This window comes from Callorhinus ursinus, unplaced genomic scaffold (genome assembly GCF_003265705.2).
Source record: "Callorhinus ursinus isolate GAN/ISIS: 27379988/994484 unplaced genomic scaffold, GSC_fseal_2.0 scaffold62, whole genome shotgun sequence".
Classification (NCBI taxonomy): domain Eukaryota; kingdom Metazoa; phylum Chordata; class Mammalia; order Carnivora; family Otariidae; genus Callorhinus; species Callorhinus ursinus.
The window spans coordinates 8,250,919-8,268,868 of record NW_027397124.1 but is presented as its reverse complement, the minus strand read 5'-3'; the positions used below and the strand labels follow the sequence as shown (position 1 = coordinate 8,268,868).

The 17,950-nt window shown below is 42.2% G+C and overlaps 1 protein-coding gene across 6 annotated transcripts in view; it reads right to left on the bottom strand.

Annotated features, from left to right (window-relative positions):
- ODAD2 (outer dynein arm docking complex subunit 2) overlaps positions 1-16,121 on the bottom strand; it is a 181,062-nt gene extending 164,941 nt beyond the window's left edge. Inside the window, exons 1-6 of one of the 6 annotated variants that reach the window (XM_073885475.1) lie at positions 15,921-16,121; positions 11,873-12,130; positions 5,839-5,996; positions 3,494-3,686; positions 2,536-2,642; positions 2,211-2,347 (exon numbers count right to left, since the gene is read on the bottom strand). In XM_073885475.1, the coding sequence (XP_073741576.1) occupies positions 2,211-2,347; positions 2,536-2,642; positions 3,494-3,686; positions 5,839-5,996; positions 11,873-12,096 (819 nt within the window). In that variant the 5' untranslated portion in view covers positions 12,097-12,130; positions 15,921-16,121. Of the gene's footprint in view, positions 1-90; positions 158-2,210; positions 2,348-2,535; positions 2,643-3,493; positions 3,687-5,838; positions 5,997-11,872; positions 12,131-14,175; positions 14,194-15,920 lie in introns of those variants that run through there. The other 5 variants (XM_073885474.1, XM_073885477.1, XM_025885882.2 and 2 more) reach the window with 5 other exon arrangements.
- Between the last annotated feature and the right edge of the window lie 1,829 nt (positions 16,122-17,950).

The window sequence follows — 17,950 nt, the reverse complement described above, 5'->3', positions numbered from 1 at the left end:
TCCATCCCTCCATCCATCCATCCCTCCATCCATCCATCCATCCATCCCTCCATCCATCCCTCCATCCATCCATCCATCCATCCAGCATGCCTTTACTGAGTATCTCCCATATGCATGTAGGGCACTCTGCTAGTCGGCAAAGAATTCTGCATCCCCCTCATGCAAAAAAGCATTATGACTTCAAGAGCCTCTGATGAAGTCACAAAAGGCCCCAAGATTAGAAGGCCACCACAGAAAAGCTTCTATTTGTCACGCTCTGCTCTTGTTCTGTGTGTAATGCAGTTGCTCTAGGCATATCTTCTAGAGTTACAGCCTCCATGTAACCATCTGTCCCTCTACCCTTTTTGTCTGTACCTCTTTCTTTCTGTCTCTTTCCTTTCCTCATTTTCCTTTGCTTGCCTACCCTGACAAGAAAGATTCGGTTCTGCCTTAGCCAAATGCATATATAAAAAACCTACAGTGTGTTATCTAGATACATAACCACATATACATACAAAACATCATACACACCCATATAACTAACGTGTTACACATTTTGCTGTAATTATTGAATAGTTTCACGTTCCTTTCACTTCTGAAATGGAGAGGAACACTTAAGAGATTTCCATATCAAATAAAGTTATATGTAGTAGTAGGTCAATAGCCTTTGATAGAAACGGAACCTCCTTGCCCCCCTCTAGAAAGTCAAAGTTTCTGATTTTCTAATGGGAAATTTCACTTCCTTAGAGGAGCGAAACAAACCGAAGCAAAATCATATTGCGGGCATCTCCCTCCTCTGTGCAGACTTAAGGCACAGTGTCATGCTGAGAAGAGAAGCGCCACAAGGCAGGTCACAAGAGATGCCTGCTGGTCATCAAGAAAGTGGCACCAGCATCTTGATACCAATCCAAACCAAGAGGTAGCCATGCTCCAAACAGTCCCCTGTGATAAGGGGTCCCCATTAAGGATTTGAGTTCTCCCTGCAGATGTTGCCTAGGAGGCCCCAAATTACACTGAAGACACCAAGGGAGGGTGTGGCCAAGGGGAATGCTGAGCTTCTAGTTAAGTTCGGTGAACAGGTATGAGACTCAGCATAAAAAAGTTTTAACGTGGAAGGTTCCGAAGGCAATCGCTCTGCTTAGTGATGCTCAGGGCTGGGAATCTGTTATGCTGTGTTTCTCCTTTGCCAGCTTAGGTCAGCTTCAGTCAGCAGGAAGTCAAAGGGAGACTGAAAAGGTGGAGGAGGGCGAAAGGACATGCTGCCTCCTCCTTGCCCACTGTTCCTGTTAGAGTCGCCCCAGCAGTGGCCCGTCGCCCCTGGGAGTGGAAGCTGCTTCCAGTAGCAACGGTCGGTTCAAATTCCCAGGGTTTTTTCCCTATCCGCCCAGACCCTGGCTCATTATGCCCCCTCAGAAATACCACCATAACCTGAGCAGGGCTCCATCTTCAAAGGTCTGGGTCTCAGCTCTGCCATTTCTGCAAAGATCCTCCTGTGACCTCCTGAGGTAGCAGCACTAACTGGGCATTGTACTCCTCAGAGGTCTGGGTGCCGGCTTCCCGGAGACCCACTGAGGTCCGAGGCGACCAGCACAGCCTGAAGTGACCATTCCTCAGAGACGGGAGGCCCAGTTCTTTGGCAGGGGGCCCCCTTCTGAACTCCTAAGGGGCCATCACCAATGTAAACAGGGTGCATGCCTCAGAGGTCTAAGTCCCAGCTCTGCAATGTCTGCCTTCTGAGATCCGAAAGCACCAGCCCAGCCCGGCAATGTCCCCCCTCACTAGACATATGGGTCCCAGCTTCATGGGGGACACTTCCTCCAAGCTCCCACGTTTTAATGTCCCCCTTCCTTTTGTCCTCTCCATTCTTAGAGTAAAAACTATAGTTATTGCTTCTGTGTTACCTCAGGCCTCCTTTTTCTTTCCCCCAATACTCATATAACTAATCAGTGAACTGACTGTTAAGGAGGTTTTCATTTTATAAAGTGGTGTGGGTCCCTTTGAAGGTCATTTCTTAGAAGATTGACTTAATGACCTGCAATGGGGAACACTGGGGCTAATTCTGAAACAATTTTGGATTTGCTCAGCAAACACATAGCAAAGGGATCTGCTTCAATCCCACAGAACAGTATGGCATTTCTGTGGTCATCAGGATTCAGTCCTGGAGATGGGCCTGCGTTTACAGAGATAGAGCTAAGTACCAAAGTCAACATGGTTCTTAAAAAACTACTTACACCATTTAAAAATACTCCTTCTGCACTACAAGTAATGCACAGAGTTTCAACATCGTGTGGTTTCACCAGCACATAACAAATTTCCCCGTGAATTTGTCTCCAAGGTGGGGCTCGACATCCATTTGAAAATTCATAATCTGAAACCAATTATTGATCAATTAAAAGGAGTTTCAAAAAATGAAATATGTTGACTTTAAAAGAATAAAAATGATTACAGTTTTAAGTTTTCGTTTTTTCAAATATTCAATCCTAATGTAGCTACTGAAGCATTTAGAAATGATAATTACTATATATAACACAAAACGAATCTGAGAAAAATATAAACCTGAGGTATAGTCGATAGATTCCAAGACGGTTTGTTCTCCTTTTCCTGAGAAATGTTTCAGCAGTTCTATATCGTTCTTAACAATTGTTGGGTTTAAACGTATTTCTCTGAAATGAATGGTAAGAAATTCATTTTAACAATTTAAAAGAGAATCTCCAGAAAACACATGAAAATATTCCATTTTCGCAGGGTGGGATATTGTTTTTTATAATTAAAACTGTAGTCAAATTATACAACAACTAAAATATTGCAACTAACCTTACCCATGTTATAATCTTACAACACTGTCAAAACATCAAGAAATTAGTGATTCATATTTAATGCAACATTAAATATACTCATTTAAATATTGACTTGATTTCTTAGTGGTAATACTATAATACTAGAAAAAAAAACTAGAAAAACGAACAAGTGTTAAATCTTACAGGCTCTACATGATATTTGCATTACTATTTAATCATTTATCTAGTAGTCTGAGGAAACTGAAAATAACAAGGCCATTTCAGGTCCTCAGAATCAGGTAAAACCCCGCAGAAAGCTTTAGCAATGCTAACTATGAACTTTTAAGTTTTAGAATTAGAAATATCCATGCAATAAACTAAAATCTTATTCCAATAAAATTTAATGTTTAGGGGCGCCTGGGTGGCTCAGTCGGTTAAGTGTTCGACTCTTGATCTTGGCTCAAGTCATGATCTCAGGGCCCTGGGATCCGGCCCTTCGTCAGGCTCCAAGCCTAGTGGGGAGTTGGTGTGAATTCTCTATCTCCCTCTCCCTCTGCCCCTCCCCCCCTTGTGCGGGCCGTGCGCATGCGCTCTCTCTCTCTTAAATAAATCTTAAAAGAAATTAGTGTTAAATCACTAGCAATAACTTCCATACTTTATTTTTTTGGTTTAAATAAAACTCTGAAAGCACTTTTTGTAACTAATTTTTAGAGGTTTCTTTTTTCTAAAAGACTCACAATGAAATATGTTTTAGAGAATGATTCAGTAGGTGCAGATCCAGTTGCTTAAGCAGCATGCCAAGCTTCATCTTAATCTCACTTTCAGGATCTTCATCTTTGGTAATTTTATCAAGAATGTTCACTACGGACGTGTCTTCTTTCATTGTATTATAATCCAAACCCAGGATTTTTGTTACGGGATCTCTGTTAGCTGATCAAACAAGTAAATAAATAAAAATGATCCTCTTTGTCTTCTGTTGCAAGAAACATAAAGACTAGCAAATCCTCTGAGGCCCACCCAAATGTGCATCTTTCATTAAGCTTTCTCTGATGCGCCCAATTTGAATTAATTTCTACTTCTCAGATTCTACTGTATTTAGGAGCTTTCTTATACTCCTTGAGATGCTCTACCTTGTACTGTAATATCATCTGTCTATATCATCTAATAAGACAAAGAACAAGACATTCTTTTTGTTGTTGTTGACGACTGTGGGGCATTGTCCAGCATGGGCATTCAATTAATATATTCAGAATTGATTTGAAGATAAATACCGGTCTCCTTAGAAGAATCATCAGTAGAACTGTGTGCGTGCGCACGCACGTGTGCAAGTGCTCAGTGTTCACAAATGCTTTCTTTCCAAAATAGTGTTTCACTCAGTCTACAGATCTACTGCCAGTCTTTTCCACCTGTTCAAACTGCTTATATTTTCAATGTCTTTTGATGTTTGAGTCGGAAAAACAAACCTGACCAGTACTTACACACATACCAAAATTACACTGAAAAACTTCAATACTAACTCATGATCAAGGCTGACATAGGTGTGAAAGTCGGCCCTAGAGAGGCTGAAAACAGAATTTGGTAAAAGTCAAAGAACCATGAAGTTGCAAGTGAGGAAGAAGGGGGCAAAGCCTTATTTGGAAAGGAGGAATTTAAGTAAGATGAAATATATATGCGTTTGGACAGGGAGGAAGAAAAGGCCTACGGGACTAGTTCAGAAAACTCAACCTGATTGAAATGAAGAGAAGCACAGGAATGGCATTAACTCTGCAACAGGAAGTGGACAATGGCACCAGGAAATAGCAGAAAAGGCTTAGGGCCTCTTAGAAAAGACCACGTGAGGGGAGGGGCAGGGAAAGGAGATCTAGGAATCATCCACTTATTGAGCATCTCAACTTAATCACCCTTATGGCAGTCATCTCATAAAGATTCATGTAAAAAGGTACCAGATGAATTTGGGGGAAAGACAGAAACCTGACCCCCAAATTGCCGTGCACCATGGAATTTGGACCCCAAACTGAGGAGTTGTACCTAGAACTCTTATAGAAAGGACAAAATGCAGCAAAGGATATACATTTAGCCAAGCTAGATATATAGCAGCCAGTCTATGTATTAGGTTCATATTTTAAATTTGAATTTGATGCTATTAACAATCTCCTTGAATTCAGCTTTACTCTTAAGATTTCATTCCTTCTCAGCAAAGTAGCTATGATGTACAGATAGCCTAATAAAGAGTCAGCAAGAGATAAGGAGAGGCTGTTTGTCCTAAGGTTCACATCTTAAAGAAAATTTTTAAAAAAATTTTTTTAAAAAGGAGCATCTTCCCATGCCCCAGCAAAGAATGATGAGAGGTAGGACCCAGGGACCTTCTAGTCACATGATTCCAAAGAAGCAAAACATGTATACAACATCATTATCTACTGTTAGGTATTTCTACACGTAAGAAAAATTTAGGGTACCATTACAGCAGGCAATTGATCACATTCTTTCTTGCATGGTAGATGCTTAGACAACAATGAAAATCTACATCCTTAAAGAAGAGGAAAAACACTTCCCACTGAATGAATGAAATTATTCACAGAAGGCTATGCAACCCACAATGGAACAGGACTGAGACCAATGGCAAGTGAGATTATTCTGTGTTATCTCTGCTACATGCGTTGTAGAGGAAACAGAGCATCATCCATCACAACAGGGCGGAGAGTAGAGTGCAGATTCCAGTGCTGGCCCTGCTAATCTGTCTTCTTTCCCGTGTGGACCTCAAAGGCTGCAGGCCGCTGGTCTTTCCAGAAGCTGCGAAGTCTGTCTTTAAGCCGCGTGTTACAGTTAGAAATCTAGAAGCTTGCTAGTGGTAAAGTATTAGGCCTTTCATTTTAAAGTAGAAATCGGATATCATTCCAATTTTTCTGGACATTCTGCCCAGAAAAATGAATGACATTTTTATGAAGTTGAACATAGGACTTTTTTTACCTTTTAGGTCACAGAACTTTTTCTAAGAGACTGTAACAAATGATTCCCCCTCCAACCCCCGCCCCAAGATTGTGTTTCTAAAAGTTCAAATCACAGACTGGAGCATAAATATCACCTTCAATACAGGCCTGTGCCTCCTTCAGCTTCATATCTTTGGCAGTGAGCAAGAGGCGAGACAGCTGTCCAAAGCTCCTAACCCTAATGTGTGGCACAGAGACGGACAGCAAGGGCTGCCCATCTTTATCAACTTCTTCTGACTTGACTGTTGTTTCACTAGGAAAATTAAAAAAAATAATAATAAATAAATAAATATCAAAGCTTAAGATTACCTGGATGCTAGTGAAGTTAAATGTAAGATATTTCGACAAATTATTCCTACGATTATCATATGGTTTCACTCATATGTGGAACATAAGGAACAGAATGGAGGACAATTGGGGAAGGGAGGGAAAACTGAAGGGGGGCGGGGAATCGGAGGTGGGGAGACGAACCATGAGAGACGATGGACTCTGAGAAACAAACTGAGGGTTCTAGAGGGGAGGGGTGGGGGGGTGAGCCCGGTGATGGGTATTAAAGAGGGCACATACTGCATGGAGCACTGGGTGTTATACGCAAACAATGAATCATGGAACACTTCATCAAAAATTAATGATGTACTATACAGTAGCTAATTGAACATAATAAAAAAAATTCCTATGTCTCATTATAAAACACAAAATATAAATATTTCTTGTGAGAAGCTCATCTCTTTTCCTACCTTGGCCACACTCAGACACTTAACTTCTCAGCCTTATTAGTGACTATAGAGAGCCACACAATATATCCAGGAAGAAAATCTTAAGCAGTTTCTTGAATACTTACATGAACTCAATCACAGTTTTTGTTTTTGTTTTTCTGACAATGTGCTGGACATCTTTAAAAAAAAAATCACTGGTTCTACAGGATCATTCATGTTTGGGGGATTTCTAATGTTATATTATTTATAGAATTTACACCATAGTGATTAGTGGTTAAAGATTTTCTTGGCTACTCTGTTTATGAACAAAAAGCTATAAAAAAGAGAGAGAGAGAGAGACAAACTAGATTCCCCCTGTGGATTGCTTTCCCCACTCCAAACCCCCTAGTTTGGTTTACTTTAGGATAATACGCAGCTTTTCTAAATGGACTTTTCCTGATCAGAAATTACTAAGTCTCCTAGATTTGTGTGTCTGTCCATTTTATTTTTTTTTGGGTCGGCATTTAAGAAATATTACGATGTTTTTATGGCAGTGATATTTCTATAGGTTTCTACCACTTGCAACATTAACTAAACTGCCTAGGTTTTTATTATATACAGATATCCCTGGCAAAACTGTTCTCATTGTAAGACCTGATCTAACATATTTTAAATTGTAATGCAGATAAACAGATGTACAATGTTGCCAGTTCATCAGGAAAAGTAAACCTGACAGACTCAGACTCAGCTCTACTACCCGCACTATTTCACTAGAAAAGGAACGAGAGGATAGAGACCGTGGGAGGCAGAATGGTGGCTCCCCACAGATGTCCACATCCTAATCGCCGAAGCCCATGAATGTGTTGCCTCACATGGCAAAAGGGACTATGCCGGTGGATTAAGTTAAGGATCTTAAGATGAGAAGGCTCTTCTGAAATATGCAGGAGGGTCAAGTCAGAGAAGCCAACGTGACATGGAAACAGAGGTCGGAGTAACACAGAGCCAGGAGCCTGGGAACGCAGGTGGCCTCCAGAAGCTGCAAAAGGCAAGAATGGATTTTCCTTCAGCCCCCAGAAGGCACACAGCCCTGTGAACACCTTGATTTTAACCCTACAGACTCATTTTAGTCTTTGCACCTCCAGAACCATAAGAAATTAAATCTGCATTGTTTTAAGCCACTAAGTGTGTGATAATCTGTTAGAGCAGCAATAGGGAGGCTGATGCAGGGACGTCTACCAGTCTTTGCCCCCTGCTCTATGCGCAGTAACCTCCATAGTAACTGCACACAGAAGGTGCTCAATAAATGGAAGAGGAATAAATCAATAAAAGATTTCCAGACGGACCAGTGCTGTGTGTTGTATGAAAAATGTGTGCTTTCTCTAAAATAAAGCTTTTGGAATAATGTCTTTAGGATTGAGGTGATTTCTTAAAGGTTTGTACTGGGCTGGCTGTGAGTGCTAAGAGGATGGTGACAAGACTAAGTTGTAAGCCGACTGAACGCCAACAATATCAAACCACTGAACTTGAGAAGCTGAAACTCAAGGGCACAGGGCACGTATTTCATTGCTCCCACCAGTTGAAACCTGTACCTCAGCAGAGCAGTAGGAGCTAAACGGCAGCCATAGGGAGGATGTGGAAGAGCAGGTTTATGTCTGGGTTCACAGTTTCTAACGCCTGAAGAAAGAGCTTCTGGGAAAAAAAAAATGCAGCACCCACCTTGTGAGGTCAAGATGAATGTGCTATAAATGAAACCCACTGACCTGATCAAAAGACTTTTAAACTGGCATTGGGGAAGGCAGCTGAAAATACTATAGCTTATACTATAAAGTGAGAAAGCAGGAGAATGTCTCATTTATTTCATCCCCGATGCCTAGTTTAGTGTCCAGAACACAGTAATTACTCAATAAATGAGTCTAAACAGTAACAAGGGCAATGAGGTTATAGTTGAGAAACTAGTTAGTAATTCTCAGGAACAAAAAACAAAGAGCTCAGTAACAAAAGTTATGGCCATCGATTTTAATACCATGATATAGAAGTTTTACCAAAATATGGGGCGCCTGGTGGCTCAGTTGGTTAAGTGTCTAACTCTTGGTTTCAGCTGAGGTCATGATCTCAGGGTCGTGAGATCGAGCCCCATGCCGGGCTCCGCACTCAGCGCTGAGTCTGCTTGTCCCTCTTCCTGAGCTCCACCCCCCCGCTCTCAAATAAATAAATAAAATCTTAAAAAAAAAGAAGTTTTACCAAAATATAATAATGACGGTATCATAAAACAATATAATTTTAAGATCAGAGATCATGTAACTGAGCCTTCATGACATTGATAAGAGAACTAGAAAAAGGCAAAAGGATCAAACAATGCCCATTACCAAGGAGTATTGGGAAATGAGCAATAAAAAAGATGCCTGTGGAGACTTACAGAAGAAAAAAGGAAACTAGGAACCAGAAAGGTATGAATTGTGAGGGAAGTGGGCAGGACAGGGGGACGAGGGCCACTGCTCAGGGCCTGACTTCTCATCCACCCAGAACTCCAACCAGAAGAGACTTTTGTCCCAACTCAGACATATCACTGAGACAGCAGAGAGATATTCGCAGCTGAAATATCACAATACTAAAGCCAATATGATTCAAAAATCATAGTTCTACCAAAGAAGGAGAGAAAAAGAACAGGTAATAACATTTTCACTAAATGATTCTGAATGCTTATCCAGTTTCTAAATTTCCCAAGCTTCACTCTAATGAGTCAAAGCAACGCAGCTCCGTATGCCACCAACAGATGGTGTTAATCATTGGAGGGTGTCATTTGTCCTTAGCTTAGAGTGGACTTGAGCTTCATTCTGAGCTATCTTAGAAAGATTAGTAATCTCATCCTGTCTGATATGAACAAAAGCAATTGAAAATGGTAATACAAGGAGACCTATGATTTCCTTTAGAATGAAAGTGGAGCTATTTTCTCCAAAATATTGAACATGGGGAGACGATGCCAAGTATTATTACAGGATAAAGAGCTATACATTGGAAATGATCCCGAAGGAAAAGAATGAGTCATCTAACATGTGGAAAGTGGCATGCCCATCTACTCAACAATGATCCTCACAAAAGAAGATGGGCGATGAAATAAAAAACCTTTTCGGTGCGTGATGAGCAGGTCAGTTTCAACATCAGATGCCTATCAGCCTAATTCAGAAGAAGGCTGATCACACTTCTACAGAGGGCTACAAAAAGTGCATTTGGAAATGTACAACATCAAATGAGAAACGAGGCCACAAGTGTAAATACAAAAGGGATCAACAAAAGGGGGGAGCTTACTTCCTTCAACAGACTTCCCATGCAGATTAAACTGACTTGTTTTGGAACAAGAGGCTGAGAGAATGTACATTCCCAAGAAGAAGAACCGGCCTAAATATTCTAAAATGCCCAAGAATATTCTAGTTTGGTAGAAACACATCCAGGGACCCCAAGCTCAAAGCCTTTATGATGACTTAGGTATCCATACCTCGTGGACTTACAGACCTGAATCCTACCTGAAAGGAGAGCAGTTTCCCCCCACTTTAAATAAATGAATATAAAGTGTCCTAAGGGCCAGTGGCTAAGCAAGAAGAGTGCATGTGAACCAAAGGGCAAAGAATGAGGTAGCTGGGGCTCTTTTAATAGTATATCCTTCTAGCCATTGAGGGCATCTCTGGTCTCTATCACTTGCTGTTATGTTGCTAGACATAGCATACCAAGTGGCTATGGGTTGCTGACAGTTCTTTGTTTTGGGGGGAGGAGCAAGGGGAATGGTCAAGACTTAGATGTGTAAACATTTGGTATTTTCTATTAGTACCAAAATCTCAGCTGTATCCTTTGCCTTCTTCAGGACAATCAGTACCTACCTGGTTTTCATCAAGCCACAAAGGCATGGTTTCCTTCAAATACAGCAAGTGCTACTATTAGACCCTTCTTTTCCCTTCCAACATCAAAGATATCATCAATAAAGGTCAGAAACAAGAACAATGGATAGAAAAATTGGCCCAAGGAAAAACTGCCTCGTCAATTCGACAGAAGGAAGATAATCAAGGGGCAATTGGTTCAAAACACACATGGTGCCAAAATGTCAAGACATCCTGCTTAAGAAGGACCACTGTACATAAAGACTGGGATGCAGAGGTATAAGAATGGAAATAGAGCAAAAAAGAAATCGGACAAGGATAAAGGAAGAGAAAGAGTAATATAATTGAGGTGTGTGTAACAGCCCACCTAAGTAGGTCGCAGATGTGGTCATGTTTGTACTTGGAACACAAAATAAGTACAGAGGTAAGATACAGTGACACTCTTGATATTCTTCTGACATCTGCTTTAAGTCCATCTTTGTGCTAAGTAGTTCATATGTTTCTGGACTATATGGTTTTGCAGATGAGTTCATCTTTCAAAGGTTAGGAAAAACAACGTGTGACACTATACTGAACTTAAGTGGGAGCAATGAATAATGATGAGCACTTTGGGAGGAAGTGACCATAGGCACTGTTAGATATAAAATACAATTAAAAAAACAAAGACTTCAGGAAATTCAGAGAGAAGGTAAGCATGAGAGCAGAACCAAAGCACTACTGAAATGCAATTCAAGAATTGTTTTTCAGTTCTAAAAATGAAATTCAGAGTTTATTCTCACAAATAATCCCAAAGGGAAAAGTAGAAAAGGCATCTCTAGGGAGCTGTGGCTGGTCAGTGACCTATCTTGGATAAGGTCAGACTTTTAAAAAAGTTCATATGCAAAACCCAGGAGGAACATGATGGCAGAAAAGAGGATCCGAACGCCTGAAGGTAGAAAATAAGCTGAAACTGAGCAAAATAACAGAAAATATTTACATATGTACATGCAAATTAATCCTATATAATTATGTTTACATAAACACCTATGTTCACAAGAGCTAAGTGGACAGCTCCCTGTTTGAGTCAGAAGTAAGATCTTTTTAAAATCTCAGATTTGGAAGGTTCTCATTTGAGGACAATTCTAATTGTCAAAAAGTCTCCCCCATATAGTGAGCAAATTTACCACTCTCCCTCTGCTGCTCCAGGAATTACTAGATTTAAATACCAGAAGGGATTCTCTCTATATCAGAGGTCACAAAACCAGTGCCTTACTTGCACCTAGAGGGTTGTATGGATAAGTGGAAAGCCCAAACATAAAGCAACAGCAAATGTTGGAGTGTGGTGACCTGGAGAATGCATCCCCTATCAAAAGAAATTCAAATCAAAATTTAAAAATTAGATGAACAACGTGTTAGCCAAACAAAATATCCTCAGATTTCACCTGAGTGCCTCTCGTTTCCAATCCCTGGGTCAGAATATTTCTGAGATTCATAGATGTTAAATTACTTGCCTGAAACCTACAAACCAATTAATAGAAATACGTACAATGAAGATATTAAATTCTAGAAGCAATTTACTGGCTTACCTGACAATATAACCTGATTCAAATGCTGAGGGGTCCAAGTTTGTTTTCCATTCAAGTGGTTCTACAAAAACATATTTTGCCTCTTGAGGATGTTTGTAGATAAAACTCGCCACGAACACGATAATTTCTTTCAGTATCGCCTCATTGAGAGGAGTAATTTCCAAGGTTCTGGTCCCATAACCAGCAGCACTCCACTGCGCCGATCTCGTCAGAGCCACGCCCATGGGAACCGTCAATGCTCAGATCTGAGCACACAGGCTGCATCAGAGCGGGAAGAGAAACAGAGGATAGCAAGCACCTTTTCCCCAGAACGGTTTTCCTTTTCAAGGCTTTAAGCCATCCAACCCACAGTCTGTTTATTAATCGTCGTGGCTGATTTCCTAATCATCGAACTGCTCTTTAAGGCAATAAAATAGTTGATTTTTACTGAGCCAGCTCTAAGTGAAAGCGATGGGTACTTGGATTTTCCAATCTCTGTCTGCCCTGTGAATAACTTTCTTATTTCCCTGGGTCTAAGAGAGGAAGTGCAAGTAAATGGGTGGAAAACAGAAACGGAAAACCCAAACAGTGGAAGGAAGAGTGGAGGAGTGTGGCATCACGGCTTTTGGTCCCCAGGTCTGCTGGAGCCCTAGGCGGAGGAGCAACGCTCTACTGAGCTGGGCAGCACATCGTTTAGAACCAGGCTGTCAAACTGAACTCTGTTATTCTGACTTTTTTAAAAAATGTATTTTTATTTAAATTCAATTAACATATAATGCATTATTGGTTTCAGAGGTAGAGATCATTGATTCATCAGTCTTATATAATACCCAGTGCGCATTACATCTCGTGCCCTCCTTAATGTCCATCACCCAGTTACTCCATCCCCCCACCCCTCTTCCCTCCAGCACGGACTTTCTTTTAAAAAGAGAACATTATCTGTAACATTAAATAAGAGCCAAGTTAGAAAGCAAGTTCTCACTATGAACATTCAAGGCTTTGTTCCCTGATAGTCTATACTTGTTTGTTCTCTCATTAAAGGGATCATTAAAGCCTTCCTTCCAGAATATTAGAATGGTTATAAAGTTAAATATAGAATGGAATTAGCTTTCCCCCCATCATTACGGCTAAAGCTCAGAAGTACCAAAACTCTACAGAAATGACTTGGAGATTTTGGATTTTGTGCTGTATTCAATCTCGATATCCAGTAACAGGACATCTAGGTCAGTGGTTCTTAATGAGGCAGTACTCATAATGCAGAAGTATTATAAAAGACATTTCATTATCAAAATGATAGGAAGGAGACATCATTGGCATTCAGTGATGAGGACCAAGAATGTCAGATGTCCTGCAATGTGCACGACAGTCCCCAGAAGGAAGAATTATGCTATAATCTCCAGGCATCTAGTAGATGAAAAACTTCAGGTAAGTAATACCTGCGCTTAGAACCTATCTCCACTTTACAAATAATCATAAAGGTTTTTTTCCACAATTTTGATATACACAGAATTTTCCAGGATTGCAACTATCATATAAGTCGAAGGAAGGTTGTACATACTTTGTTTTATATGGAAGTCTACCAAGAGCTCAGCATTTTGGAAAATCATGCCATTGATGGCCATGCTGGTCACACAATTAAAGTTTCAATGACATGTTTATATCAGCCTTCATCTGGAGCTACTCCATTCACAGTAGGTAATTCTATGTAAGGCTGGAGCATCCGACTACTTCATTACACATTCTAGTGCAGTGGTGCCTGAGCATTTCCATACTGATATTGTACTACAATGACTTACCTTTTAATTTTCCTTTATTTTACAGTTAGAGCACTAACATTTAAAACTATGCACGTATGTAGAATTATTATCTAGGATTTTGATTTTGGAGTAGCAGAGCAGGCATTACAAAATAGTTGTTATAAAAAAACGATAGTTCTTGGGGCTGAGTATGGCTGATATATGTGTATATAAATATGTGTATATTTTTATATCTGTATATATAATTGCTAGTGAAATAAAATGTATACAATTAGGGTACAAATTTGTTCTGTGCATTTATTTGAGTATTCCAGTGATTTGTTTCTATTGCTTGATTCTGAACACATGTACCGATGCTTATATGTAACATTGCTGATTTTCCCAATATTATGAGAGTAAGTGTAAGCTAAGTACAAATAACTTTATCTATACAGCAAGTCTTAGGTGCACAGTTCTGTTTTTAATCTTAATTATACAATTTGTTTCAATGGTCTTATAAAACTATGGCATGTGTATCATTTCCTTCTTGTACTTTTCAAAAGGAAAATGTGGACGTACATAGATTACCTAAGACTAATAGCAGTCAAGACCCCATACAGCAACTTCCTGGAAGACACTTTAAAAAGAGCTAAGAAATGCAGAAAAGGTCTTATTTTTGTCATGATAAATTTTTACACAAAAGTAACTGGAACACATTTGAATCTCTTCAAATTATTTTTCTAAATCTGGTAAACCAGGTGCTGCAACAATGAACAGGCTTGATTTGAGAAGGCTGGTTAGCAGAAGAAAATTTCAGTGAGGCCTAGGACAATCTAGAAGGCATATAAAATATTATGGGGGGGGAGGGAAAGTAGAACAAAATCCCGAACAAGACAAGATACGTATAAAAAGGCTTAAAAAAAAAAAAAGAGAGAGAGAGAAGTACTTTGCAGGCTTAACTGAATAAATTTTAAAATGAAAACAGGGTAATCTAATGTTTTTCATGTTAAGTTTGGGAAATTTCTAATGGCTTCATTTACCAAGAGAACGAGAGCTACAGCATTTATTCCACTAATCCCAGAGGTGTTAAAAAAAATGGTCAGTATAACTCAGGTAAAAATACAAAACTAACACTTTTTATCAAAACAGGCTGTTCCCCAGTTTCTACCCACTGCCAATTCAGGTGTCCTTTTGGCCTAAGAACCACGGTTACAACAAATACATGTGAATACATGTTACACATCTTTAAATTAAGGTACGATTGTTAAAAAGTTTAAAGATTAAAAGGAAAAAAGTTTTTGTGTACGTGATTGCATAAACTGAGAATCACTTATATTCATTTTCTCTACTAATCAAATCGCTCTAATGGAATTTGTTTTTCTGTTTTAAGGGTTAGTAGGGCAAGCCTCCTGTATCATTAATAAAATGAAACCCGTCCATGAATAATTTCTGTAACACTTGAGCAGAAGGAAACCCGAATTCTTTAGGAAGCTCAGGAAATGTAAGCATCCACTCTGAGATCTAGAAATGTGGCTGGGTCACATTGGTTGAGGATCATTCCGAGAATGATGAAGCTACAGAAAAATTAAAATTTCAGGAACTGACAGGAAGAGCGCCCTGAATCAAAGTACACGCAAACCCTGTGTTTAAACACGAGATGACAGCATCAACCGGGCCGGTGACAAGCGTTAGAGTTGGAGGCTCAGTTTCTAGAGATGGGGGGTGAGGGGGGCAGGCAGCGAAGACAGTATAGCCAGAAGCAGGCAGAGCCGCAAGGGCGGAGGGGAAAGGCGAAGAGGGGAAGAGAGGCTGGGAGTCGGCCTGAGAAGCAGAGAGAACGGATAACGGAGGAGATGGGGTCGCGGCAGGGTGGAGACTGGGGGCTCGGGGGCGAAGGAGCAGGACGTGCCCGGGCAGGGACAAGGTGTCGGCGGGGAGGCAGGGCCTCGATGTGGGTGGGAGAGAGAAGGGGAGAGGACGGATCTCGGGCCCGACGACAGAAAGAGAAGAGGCGAGGGAGAGAGAAGCGGGGGCCCGAGAAAGGCCCCCATTTCTCGAATCGCGCGTTAGGCTGCAAGGATCTCAGCGCGGGGCGAGCGCGAGCTGCGGATCCTGGGGGCCGCAGGAGCAGCGGCGAGTCCCCCCCCCACCCCGGCGGCCGCCCTGCGCCCACCGGCCGCACTCACCTGCAGCGCCCAGCCCCGCGGCCGCCCTGCGCCCACCGGCCGCACTCACCTGCAGCGCCCGGCTCCGCGGCCGCCCTGCGCCCACCGGCCGCACTCACCTGCAGCGCCCGGCTCCGCGGCCGCCCTGCGCCCACCGGCCGCACTCACCTGCAGCGCCCAGCTCCGCGGCCGCCCTGCGCCCTGCACCGCTCGCCGCGCGCCCGCCTGTTGCTAGGACGCCAGGTAAACACCCAGAGCCCCGCCGCCGCGCAGGCGTCGCCTCCCCGCGGAGGAAAGCTCCGAGCCCGCCCTCCGCGCAGCGGCTGCCGCGCAATTGCGCCCAGAGGCCGCCCAGCCCGCAGCCGCGCGCCTCAGGCCGCCCCGCGCTCTCGCACGCCAGCCACCCAGCCGCCTGCCCCGGGGGGACCCGCGCTCCCGCACGCCCGCCGCCTGCCCCGGGGGCGGGGGGGGGGAAGCCCTGCTGCGCGGGGGTTCCCTCAACCCCCGCAACGACTGCTCCCCGCTCGTCCCCTCCCTGGAAACAGCGTCATTCGACCTCCTTCTTCGAGGACTCGGTTCCTGACTCACTCCACCAGGTGGGAAACGTTTACCTTAATTAAGGCCACCCGCAGTGCGGGGGTTGAGCAGCTAATTAATGTGACCGAAGCAAATAGAAAATGTTCGTAAGAAACACCGTTTTCTGTGTCTCCACAGGCTTCTGGACAGGTGTTCTGCCGTGTTCCATACGGTGTTCAATGTACCTTAAATCTTCACTGAGTTCTCAAAATAGCAGAGGGCCTCTCACCGGATATTTGAGGCCTAAATGTGCTTCTCGGAAAAGCAAATGTGGTGGAATACACAAATACTCACTGGAAGAGCAGAAACTGCTCTTCAGTAGTCTAATTCAGAGAACTGGAATGAAATGAGAACATTTCCCCCTATTTTTAGATGCCTTTTACCTTTCACCAAGATGGCCTTAACCCCACCTGTAGGTACTTCTACCAACAAGAGTCCCAGCTCTGAAAAACCAGAAGGAGCTGAAGGAGTGGAAAAAAGAAAATATTTGGGGAAAGAATAATAAAAGCGAGCAAGAACAGTATACTGTCTTTGGGGGTAGAGTGTTTAGGGACGGGTCCTGGATAATTTAGGGTGGTGAAGTGTTTAGGAACTAGAACTGGATTCTTTCCCTAAAGTCAAAGACACAGATATGGATGAAGTTAGGGTATTACACGTCAGGATATTATATTGTCCTGGCTTAAAAGCGGAGCCTTTCCTCAGCCACCACAGAGAAATGAAATAGATTAGGCCTTTGTTTGGGGTTCTTTTCTTTTTTCTTTCTTTCTTTTATAAAGTTCTTGGAAGTGGGATCATTTTGCCTAAAGTTGCCTCTATCTCCAGCGAAGCTGAGACCTGCAGTGAATCAGAAGGGAAGATTATATGCTAACAGGTACATAATCTGAAGGGAGCCCTTCCAAAAATGAACAGATCACACTCTGAGACAACCACAGCCTCATACCTACAGAGTGATGCAGGTCACACTTTGGTGAGGATCAGAATCCACCCTTCAGAGGGTTGTCAAAACAGTCCTGGAGCAGGGAAATTTCATTGGGTGCTTTTCTGTCACTTGCACGTTTTAACCAGCTGTATAATGTGAGAGAGCGTAACTGAGCCCAACAGAGAAACTGGTCAGAGATCTACAAATTCAGGACGCTTGACCTTGGTCTGCAAAGCTGGAGAAAGCCAGTGCCCACCAAGATCCGAGTAGCTGTGTCCTCATTTGCCAAAGTTCATGCCAAGTGTCACAGTCTATCATTGCTTAATCTGATGGCAAAATTTGAATTTATTAACCCTGAGATTGTCCAGTAAAAAAAAAAGGCATGTAATAATATGTAAATCTGTAGAATTCCCAGCTGGTTTCTTCTAATTTTTCCTTGCCATGTTGGAGTACTAACTTGGCGTGCCTTGGCCCTGGAGGAGTCCACAGCATTGTCCAGACCCACCTGGCCCCATCCCACTCCTCCACGCCCTTGGCTTAAATGACTACTTCTCAGAGAGTGCTGACCACCCAAACTAAAGAAGTCTCCCACTAGGATTTGTCTTGACTAGTCCGTCTTACTGCCTGTTTGCTACCTCCACAGTAAGCTCCATGAAAGGGACCTTCCTGTCCCCTTCAAGTCTCTATCCCTAAGATCTAGAAG